This window comes from Rhododendron vialii, chromosome 6a (genome assembly GCF_030253575.1).
Source record: "Rhododendron vialii isolate Sample 1 chromosome 6a, ASM3025357v1".
NCBI classification, from domain to species: Eukaryota; Viridiplantae; Streptophyta; class Magnoliopsida; order Ericales; family Ericaceae; genus Rhododendron; species Rhododendron vialii.
The window spans coordinates 368,309-379,812 of record NC_080562.1 but is presented as its reverse complement, the minus strand read 5'-3'; the positions used below and the strand labels follow the sequence as shown (position 1 = coordinate 379,812).

General features: G+C 36.4%; 1 protein-coding gene across 1 annotated transcript; it reads left to right on the top strand.

Annotated features, from left to right (window-relative positions):
- Window positions 1–5,853: 5,853 nt before the first annotated feature.
- Window positions 5,854–9,794, top strand: LOC131330784 (3-hydroxy-3-methylglutaryl coenzyme A reductase 1). Its single transcript, XM_058364510.1, has 4 exons — window positions 5,854–7,234; window positions 7,971–8,152; window positions 8,418–8,764; window positions 9,153–9,794. The coding sequence occupies exons 1-4, from the start codon at window positions 6,300–6,302 to the stop codon at window positions 9,393–9,395; spliced, it is 1,707 nt and encodes a 568-aa protein (XP_058220493.1). The 5' UTR covers window positions 5,854–6,299; the 3' UTR covers window positions 9,396–9,794.
- Window positions 9,795–11,504: the final 1,710 nt, after the last annotated feature.

The following is an 11,504-nucleotide window of genomic DNA, read 5'->3' as shown; positions in this document are numbered from 1 at the left end:
TTCATAAAAGGTCACTCATTTTGGAACGGATGGAGTATTACTTTTTGATGGTGTGTTTCTTGTAAACTTGGTTTAGATGTTGGCTTTTTATTATCATAATGATCAAGATTAACTAAAAATAAGTAAAAATTGACCAACAACTATCACAAGTTCACTAACGATAATAAAGTTTAAAATTTCCAGATTGTTTTTGGTAGAACAGTAGTTTTGTAAATTCGAATAGAAGTCAATCCTCTAATATGAAAGGGTCAATCAATTGTTTCGTGAATCATAGAGAGTTGTATATATTATTTAAGAATATGGTACTATGCACGTAATCAAATCCATGTTCCTCCTCATAAAAAATCACTCGCCTATAATGTATCAGATAGATAGATATGATGAACTCCACACAGAAATTTGTTTGCCTTAGTTTTCTTAAATTGAGTTATTGTCTCCTTTTCTTTTCTTTTTTTTTTTATCTTTTATTAATTTTAAGTCGAACATTTTTACTTTCAAATGCGTCTTGATAAGAAGAATCAAGAAAAGTATTAACTAGTGATAAAAAAATAAAAAAAACAATTCAAGAAAAAATAAATTAAAACAAACAGAATTTTGACTTTCTTGAAGTTTTTCGTTGATGAATGTTTTTCTCCCGGACCTCTATTGTCATGTTGTATCAGAGAAATCGAATATCTTGACTAAGAATTTGAAAATGTCAAACATTCTCTCCCTTTTTATTTATTTTCTTCCATTTTTTACCTCCCCCACTTTAAGACTTAAAGACGCATTTTCCAATTTAGCTTATTTACTTTTTCATTAGGATTATTTGTTACCACTAATTTAATTGCTTATTGTTGTGTGATGATTTTTAATTTACCAGCATTGTATATATACATTTGTGGGAGTTAGATGAATGGATGGTGAGTTAACAAGCTGATTTGACTGTAAATTAACCATATCGATCTGTGTTGTGTGTGATGATAACCTACCTTATTATTTACTTATTATATTTTGTTTTAATTATCCATATGTTTGAGTAAGAATTACTAATATACTAGTAACTTTTCTATTAGGAATTTAGGAGGATGACCAACAGATCCATTCTCAGCTCTAAATTCCAATCTATCGGAGAGATCTCTAGAGTACTCTAGAGAGTAAAGAGAGATCACATACGATACGACTTTTCGATGCATCAAAAAAAGAGATGCATGCACGCTTGCTTTTACTTTGGAGTACGTTTTGGTTGATTTATTTTTAGTGGATATATATATATTCCTCCATCGTCAGTCTAATCTTCGAATATCATATCACACCCCTTTTTCCCCACTTTAATTAATTTGTTTCGATTAGCTCGATGGTTGATTGATAATACTAGTACTAGCTATATATCCTCTGATATTGCGCTAGCTGGCATTCATTCATTTGATCGAACATGCTATATAGAATTCATTAGAACCGGCCGTAAAAACTAATAGTACTACTACTACTATTATACTCATTCATTACCGACTAATTAGAGCTGTTAAACATGATAAAGAGCTAGTTAAATGAAATCATAATAGTGTCTATCTATATTGTATATCATGATTTTCCCTTGGGAAATGAAAATGGTAGGCACACACAATTTTCATTTTTAATTAAGCAGTTGCAATTGAAATCATGCATGTGACTTGTACGTGGTGCACGTTATCATTATATATAAACCGTACTGGCTTGCTAAAATTAATTTTCTAACCTTAGTGAAAGAGGGAAATGATTATGCTTTACCACTAAAACATTAAAAAGTAATTCATTTTATTTTCGATATACATTTTTTCTTGGTAAATTATAACTTTTTTTTAACTGCAAGAAATTTTAAATTACTCCATATATAATCCTGATTCCTTCCATGCAAGGCATAATAGAGAAGTCAAATTGTTCGGGTCATTTGGAATAAAAAAGAGGTAGAAAGAAAAATGAAAAAAATACTCTTAGGGTGTGTTTGATTACAGATTTCATTTTGGGGGGATTCGTAATGAGATGAGACTAGGATTGGAATTGAGAATGAGGTGAGATTATTAATAAATGAATGAATCATTTATTTATGTTTGTTTTGCACGAAATTATGATTGGGATTGGAATTAAGAATGAGAAGGGATTGTAAATAACATATTTATTTTTGCTAATATTAGGATTGAGATTGGAATTGAAGTAAAAATCCAACCAAACACACTTTTTGAACTGCACTTTACTTTCGAAGTCCTATCCCAAGCCTCAATCCGGCTATCAAACACGCCATTGGTATAGAGAAAATAATAAATTAAAAGGAACTTTACTTTAGGGTCACATCAATGATGTGCAAAGCGGGAAAGGGTAAGAGTCCATTTCAGAACACCTTCTTAAAAAATAAGTACTTATTTCACATTTTCAAACTCAAAAATAATGTAAATGAAAAATAATTTTTCAATATTTTTTGTACCGTATTAAAGATCTCAATGAAATCTTTCAAACAAGATCCATAATGCATATTTTTAGATTTCAATAAGCCCATAAATTTTAAGCTTGAAATTGTCTTCTTAAAAATATGTACTTATTTCACGTTTCGGAACAGAGCCTAAGACACATGGGACAAAATTAAAAGTCCACCCCTTCAGAAGGGAAAAGATGCTGTACCTGCTGCACCAAAACACCTCACATCAAATCAAATTGTCCGGAGATCATTTAAATTTTAGTAGTAAAAATAAATTTCATTCGTCATCAAATTTCACAGCCCATATGATGATCTCTTGGAAAAATTATTCGCCACATAAATAAAGAGTTTTGTTTTGTGCATCATCGTGTAGTGTACCACTCCAGTCTCCAGTATCGTATCCCCAGACCAGAGACATGAAGTACGGAGTAAGTAATTACTCTCGATCTCTTGGGTTCCAAACGATTCGTACTGTCCTCAAGCCGCTCGATAAAGGACTTCTTCTTTTAATGGGCCGTCTAGGTCCCGTTCCAGAACATATTTTTAAAAAATATTTCTTCCGTTTTAAATTTTTTATTCGGTCTGCAAAATGAAGTGTTAAAAATAATATAATGTTTTCAAGAAAAAATCAAAAGTTTTTCAACTTACTAGATATCAATGTGTACTTTTAGTTTGTAAAAAAAAGTTTAAATTTTTTCAAGAAAAAATTGCATTATTTTTAACACTCCGTTTTGCGGACCAGATAAAGAATTTGGGACGGAGGGAGTACTAAATATTTATTTCACATTTTTAAACTCAAAAATAATATAAATAAATAAAAAATTATTTTTTTTCACTGTATAAAAGATCTTGATAAGATCTATCAAACAAGATCCATATTGCTAGAAAAATTATTTGCGTATACATATTATTTTTGAACTTGAAATTGCCTTTTTAAAAAATAAGTATTAAAATGAGTTCCGAAACGGAGCCTATCGTAGACTCGTTTCATAAAATAAGCAGACCTAGATTTACTTAACGGTCTGCTAGAATAAGCTCACAAACACAAAAACTAAAATATACATCATCATTTTTTTAGAGAATATAAAAAGCATCGTAATAGTTCATCCAATTTTGTTGCGTTGAGAAAAAAATACTATTAGATATTTTGGAACATCACATAATATGCCGATAAAAAAAAAAAAAAACATCAGATAATATGCTTCTATATCTTTCTTACTACACATTGATGTAGACCTCAAGATTAAGTACATGAATCCCAAATTGATGGTGATTGGGATCTGCGGTTCTTGTAGTCCGGGAATGGCGCTACATAAATTTATACTATGCCTCAGTGTAGTCTTTCAAAATATCATATCACGATTCAAATCTAATCAATTAATAGAGTCCACACGATCACTGCATTTTCACATAAATCAAGTTAATTGTGCATTTATAACGGCATGATCAAAAGAGATTTGTCTTACAATTTTCGCTCTTGAATCATACTAACTGACAACCGTTTTAAAGTTATATGATATTTCATCACGTAGTTACAGATAATGGATTAGCTTGAATTTTTTTGTAAAAAAACAATGTGATTGCCAAACTCTAGGCTTTGTTTGGAACACGTGGAAAATAAAGAAAATGAAAGAAAGTTTAAAAAAAAAAATTCTCCTCTGATTTGGTTTAGAAAGAAAGTAAGGAAAAAAAAAATCAAGTTTCAAGCATAGTACATTTTTCTCACACCCATTTCCATTTCTTTTATTTTCCACAATTATCAAATGGACCCTAATGAGTGTACTATCTACAATGAGTATACTAACTAGTGTGTTTAATTGTGTGTATTAAGACTTAGCAAATAAAAATGTATTTTTTGTGTCACAATGCTTGTATTAGTTTATGTGCTAGAGTATGTTAAATCTTGTAGTGTGCTAGCATGTGTGCCAAGTTTGACAACTATGCTAGCAAACAATAAGTGGGTTCCACATTTATAATTCAAACTCCAACCATAAAATATAAATGTCTATTACTTCTAATATACACTTAGGCCTTGTTTCATAAACCTTCTTAAAAAGAAAGCAGCTTATTTCACATTTTTAAACTCAAAAATAATGTAAATGAAAAAAAAATTTTAAATTTTTTTTGCACCGTATTAAACATCTTGATAAGATCTATTAAACAAGATCCATATTAGTAGAAAAATTATTTATGCAAACACAATTTTTTTGAGCTTGAAATTGCCTTCTTAAAAAATAAATACTTATTTTACGTTTCGGAACGGAGTCCTAGACCCATTTTTTATCCCAACACATATTTTAACACACAAATTTATCAAACCTATTGTGGATGTTCTAACACACTCCTATATTAACAATGTTTAAGAGCATCCGCAATGGGAATAATCAAAATCAATAACCAAGATGTGTCACGTCAGTATTTGATTATCCATTTAGTTCATAATCAAACTTAACAAACTTTACCTCCACATTGGTTATTTTTGCATCCCTATAAAAAAAAAACCCCACAATACGTAATGCACCTATGTCCAATCACAAACGAGTTCTAATCACGCACCCGACCACACCAAATTATTCTTCTCGATGAGACGATTCTAATGTGGGGTGTTTTTTTAGTTTTTTAGTTTTGAATTTGGTTATTGGGTTTGATTATTGAGTTTTGGTTATTGGTAAAAGTTGTTAAGTTTGGTTATGGAATGTGTGAAATTTGATTATTTGCTAAAAGACTTGTAATTTTGCTTATTACAATGTGAGGTATTTTTTTAGCATTGTTGTTAAATTTGTTTATCCATACAAATTTGCTTATTACAATGTGAATGTTCTAAGGCATACTTGTGAGACTCATTTTTATCCTAATACACATTTAAACACATAAATATGTACTAAACACTATTGCAGATGCTCTAAAGCATTAACCATTTGGACAATTTGAAAAAATAACTTTGCTACAATCACAAACACTTGCACCAACAAACTCTCTCACACTACGTGTGAACCCCACACACAATGTGTGCAGTATGTATGAGCCCTATTTTAGTGCAAGAGAATTTATGTGTAGGGAAAATGACGACCCATAACGTGTTTTGATAATTAAAAGCTGTCAAGGATAATTTCAACATTAACAAATATTCTCAGGGTGTCGTTAGCTGATATTAATTATCAAAACACGTCATTGACCATCATTTTTTGTTTTATATTTATGTATATAAGTATTTGTGGTCGTAGACATAATTTTTTTTTAAAAGGTGGGCCTTGAAGGTACTGTACCTGAGAATGTCCGAATACCTACGATTGGGTCATTAACGCGGCTTGTCCACCTCCTGGGGCGTATAGCCAGCCACGCCCAAACGCCAAGTGTGTTTTGGAGTAAGATGCCGAGAGCAGAGTGGATATATATGATGCTACTTATTATGTTAACCCCTTGCCAGCGCATCACTTATTTATTGCCCAAGCCAACACACCTCCTCCTCACTCAATAATAATAATAATAAATAATGACTTATTTGCAGACCGTGATTGAATTGCATATAGAGTAGTTCGGATAATTTCAATTGTCTAAATATCTTTTAAATGATCAAATTTCGTTGAAAGAGACCCTTCGCGGAATGTATAATTTCCTCCCTCGAAGAATTTGAATTTTTTTTCTAAGAAAGATGTATTTACGAGATGCTGTGACTGCAAGAATGATCTGCGGCTCAATTGAGGAGAAGGCGGATCCCTATAAATAACAGCACCCCGCTCCGCAAGTCCCGTAAGTAACCTTCGCTCCTCCGCCCCTTCTGAATAAATAAAAAACAAACACCTCCTTTACGAATCTCTCCCCTCATTACTCCCATTATTATACTAAATAACTCCGCCGGAATATCCGGATGGACGTCCGCCGGAGACCCCCTAGACCACCCGTCCCCACCAACACCAACGCCGCCTTCTCCGGAAACCACCACCATCTGCACCACCGGAAGAAGTCACCGACTCCGAAAGCCTCAGACGCCCTCCCTCTCCCACTGTACCTAACCAACGCCATTTTCTTCACTCTCTTCTTCTCCGTGGCCTACTTCCTCCTCCACCGTTGGCGCGACAAGATCCGATCCCACACCCCACTCCACGTGGTCACCCTCTCCGAACTCGGCGCCATCGTCTCCCTCATCGCCTCCTTCATCTACCTCCTCGGCTTCTTCGGCATTGGCTTCGTCCAATCCTTCATCGCGCGTGCCTCCATACACGACTCCTGGGACCTCGACGACGACGCCGTCCCAGTAGATGCTGCGTACATACCTCTTCCCAAAATCATGGATCCTCCGCCGCCGCAGCTGATCTCTTCCGAGGAAGACGAGGAAATCGTCAAATCCGTCGTCAACGGCACGGTACCATCGTACGCGCTGGAGTCACAACTGGGAAACTGCCATCGGGCGGCCTTGATTCGGCGCGAGGCCGTGCAGAGACTGACGGGGAGGTCACTCGTTGGATTGCCTTTGGAGGGGTTTGATTACGAGTCGATTTTGGGGCAGTGTTGCGAAATGCCTGTGGGGTATGTGCAGATTCCGGTTGGGATAGCGGGGCCGTTGCTGATGAACGGGTGTGAGTACTCGGTGCCCATGGCTACAACGGAGGGGTGTCTGGTAGCGAGTACCAACAGAGGGTGTAAGGCCATTTATGGTTCGGGTGGGGCCACCAGTATTCTTTTGAGAGATGGGATGACTAGGGCTCCTGTTGTCAGGTTTCCTACGGCCAAGAGAGCTTCCGACTTGAAATTCTTCTTGGAAAATCCTCTTAATTTCGATACTTTGTCCGTGTTTTTTAACAAGTAAGTCTCTGTTTGATTTGCGCTATTCATTTATGCATAATCACATTTCATAGATTTGACATGCTATTGCTTCTCCAACATTGTTGGAAAATATGCTAAAATGGTAGCAGTACTTTTTGTGTGCCTGTTCTGTTTGAGTTTGAAGAATGTGATGATGTTGATAGCTAATTTCACATCTTTTAGTGGTTGGGTCCAAGTCCACATATATGCCTTGAATTTTACTCGAAAAAAATCCGTCCACTTTCGCCGACAGTACTGAATGCAGTGTGTGTCTGATCTATGTTTAATTGTCTGTTAATTGCAGGTTGATTCACTTCAATAGATCAAAAACTACTTTGGAAAAAATGGGTTATGAATGAGTTCAAATTCTTTTGCTTTTACTTCATAACTGAATTAAGGGAGAACCAAAACCTTTAGTATATTAGATCAAGGACGGACCAAATCTTAATAAACTTGCAGCAGTCCTATTCTTACTGAAATATGACAGGTAAAAATCGAGTAAGGATTGGAGGTGGCCTCATACGCTTATTGTCTGAATTCTGGTGCTTTAATTTTGTTTGTATGCACTATGAATTGCTTATGATTTTGTTATCTTGTGTTTCATCATTTCTGCTTTGAAGTTTGACATGATCGGGGTATGCAGGATTTGTTTGTGCACCCGTATGATGCTTTTCATGATTAGGATATGGTGTTTTTAGCATTTTCTTGAACAGTTTTTGGGCTTTTCTTGTTACAGATCGAGCAGATTTGCAAGGCTCCAAGGTATTCAGTGCTCTATTGCAGGGAGAAATCTGTACATGAGATTTAGCTGCAGCACTGGGGACGCGATGGGGATGAACATGGTGTCGAAAGGTGTTCAAAATGTTTTAGATTACCTCCAAACTGATTTTCCAGACATGGATGTAATTGGCATTTCTGGTAACTCTCTCTCTCTCTCTCTTGGGACTCGATACAAATCTGCTTGGATCTGCAGTATAATTTATATGTTCAACTCTTCTTATTGCAAATGCCTGTTTCTGATAAGTCGCTGTTTGATTGAATATATACCTCCATAATCATTATTAGTGTGGTCAAAGAAATTTCTAGTTCCACTTTACTGACTTACTGGGTAAGCCCTTTAAGTCATGTTCATTTTTTTATGGCTTGTTTATTGGTTTGTAACCTAATTGCTTGTTTTTTCCAGGGAACTTCTGTTCGGACAAGAAGCCAGCTGCAGTTAACTGGATTGAAGGGCGCGGAAAGTCGGTTGTTTGCGAGGCAATTATCAGTGAAGAGGTAGTTAGGAAGGTGTTGAAAACTACCGTACCTGCACTTGTAGAGCTTAACATGCTCAAAAATCTTGCTGGATCTGCTGTTGCTGGTGCCCTTGGTGGTTTCAATGCCCATGCTGCCAATATAGTCTCTGCTGTATTCATAGCTACGGGGCAGGATCCAGCACAGAATATTGAGAGTTCCCACTGCATAACTATGATGGAAGCAGTCAATGATGGAAAGGATCTTCATGTTTCAGTGACCATGCCTGCCATTGAGGTGATCCTATATTCCCATAGAGTTTCCCTCTTTCATGTGGTTTATGATTTTGTCTTGATACAAGTTCTGTCAATTGGCGTTCCAGGAAACTCCGATACATGGGTTGTCCTCATATTAACAACAAAGATATGTGATTCGCATTTGTAGCTTGTTTTGCTAAAGGTTATGTATATGGTCTAATCTGAGGACCTTTTGAGACTGAGTACCTCTCTGTGCTAGAGGCTGACTAGTGCTCACAGCTAGGATTTTTCATCTGTGAAGCCATACTTCATTTTGCAACTCAAAAGGGTGAAATGTTGCTGCTGGTATTGAGACCTCTTGTACGGTTTGGATTTTTATATATCATTTTCTATGCCCTCATATCGTGCTTGGTTTTGGTTTTTCCTAGGTGGGCACGGTTGGAGGCGGTACTCAACTTGCATCTCAGTCAGCTTGCCTTAACCTTCTTGGTGTGAAAGGTGCAAGCAAAGAGTCCCCGGGATCTAATGCTAGGCTTTTAGCCACCATTGTAGCTGGATCAGTTTTGGCAGGTGAGCTATCCTTGATGTCTGCCATTGCAGCTGGGCAGCTTGTCAAGAGCCACATGAAATACAACAGATCAAGCAGAGATATCTCCAATCTTGCATCTTAAGAGGAAATAAAGTCCCAAGCAACTAACATTCAAAGAGGCCGAGAAAGCAAAGTTGGGGAGGACAAAGGTGAACAACACCCATGTGAGATCGGTTGTCCATCCGCAAAGATCACAATCATGTGATGTGAGAAGACATTAGGCTAACTTGCATGGTTGTACTCTAGTGTCTTTCTCTCTGTCTCCACCTCCCTCTCTCGCTCTCGTGTGTGACCACTGTAGACCCCTTGGATATCGAGTTAGTTGTGTGTCCCAGTTGTGAACTTGAAACTTGTCTTCCCTCTCCTGTTTCGATTTGTTTTGTGCCATTATTTGTTGTAATTGGGGGCCACATTGTTTTGAGTACTTGCTCAATTGTTGTTTTATCTCTTGTTGATTTGTACACAAGATTAAATTTTGTCAGGATTTTGGTGTTTGGAGAGGGATGCACTTGTTCTTCTCTTGTTTTCTTGGGGGTAGATGCGGGTGTTAGTTGTGGTGTACGTCTCCCCTACTACATAATTGACACGAGTAGTGCTATAGGGACCGACGGTCCCCATATCGAAATTGCACTGATGGCCGCGCCGGGCCATCTCCGGCTACCGGACGGCCTATTTGAGCTGTCCAAAAATTCTAAAAAAAAAAACAAGAGGGCTCTCGCTGGAATCAACGGCATCCGATGTGTATAGGGTGCTTGATCCAAACATCCTATTTTTCGTGTATATATGTATATACGTGTCGGTCCCTACAGCTTTATTGATTTGACAAGCTAGACTTCCTGACACAGTAAAAACGTGCCTTAAATCAGAAGGCATGCCTTTAGGTACGCATGGACCAGTTAGCATGTCGAACGCTATTTGGCTGAAAGACATGCAAAGATAGAAAATAATGTGAATGCAGCTGATTCACGTTCTGTTTTGGATTATGATTGTCTGAAGTGCAATGGTGGCCTCGACTCTTGCAGCTAAATTTGAGATAGTACTAGTCATTATACACCAGTGGTTATTCTGTTCCCTATTTATTTCTGAGGAGGGTATTCGAAGTTTCCATTGGATACATATTTCAGGTTATTACCGACTTGGTCACAGCCGCGAGCAAAGATTTAAACATAATGCATGTGTTCCCAACAAAAGTACTATCGATCAAGGCTCGAGTCCGCTTCCTTGCATTCTTCTACATTTGCGGTGGTGTAATAACGGGCTTTATTTACAAGTTTTAATTGATTCTTTTTTGTTTCCCTAATTGGAAGGATAAATAATATGTGAGGGGAGTTGTTTTTGCTAAGAATCCAAGTCTCACCTAACTACCCTTGAATCCTTTGTTGGAATTCAGCCCAGGTTTGCTGGCTAGATTCCGTACAGCACATTATTGTCACTCGCTATGTTTTTCCGTAACTTGCAATCAGAATCCAAGAATAAAAAAGTCAGGTCACAATCAAGTGATCAATGTTTGCAATAGGAAAGAAGAAAGACAATGAAAGAAATAATAGTGTGAGTCAGTAGGGTTTCAAGATTTTGGCTTGTAATTTGTTGAATGTGATGAGTAAGTGGGGTTAGAGAGAGAGAGAGAGAGAGAGAGAGAGAGAGAGAGAGATGATTCAGCTCCCACTCAAAACAGCCATTCATGTTCCTTTGGCCCCCCCAATCCCATGTGAATCTAAAAGCTGAAAGATGCTATTGTAATGAGTTAAACCTTCTTTTGTTTTCAGTAATCACTAGGCTATGTTTCGTTAAAATTCTTATTTTTTAAGTACTTATTTTTTGCTTTACAAAAGAGGTCATTCTCTCACAATACGTCACATTTAATTCAAAAAATAAATACTTATTTTTTTTAGCAGAACGGAATTTAGAATTAATTTCTAAAGTTAATGACCGCAACATATAAAAACACTCCTAGTGGGATTGATGGGGGCATGGATCATCATTGCCTGTATTTACAATATGCAATTTGAAATGAAAAAGATGCCTTTTTTCTTTTTCTTTTTTTTCTCTCCTTTAAATTGAGGGCAGCAAATTGAACGAACATCCTTAAAAGTTCTTCAAAGATCCCCTCGTGTTAAAGACAAATTTTAAACTTATTTGTGAACTCATTAATCATCTAGTTCAAAATCAGTTCGAGAAGTATACATTGCAT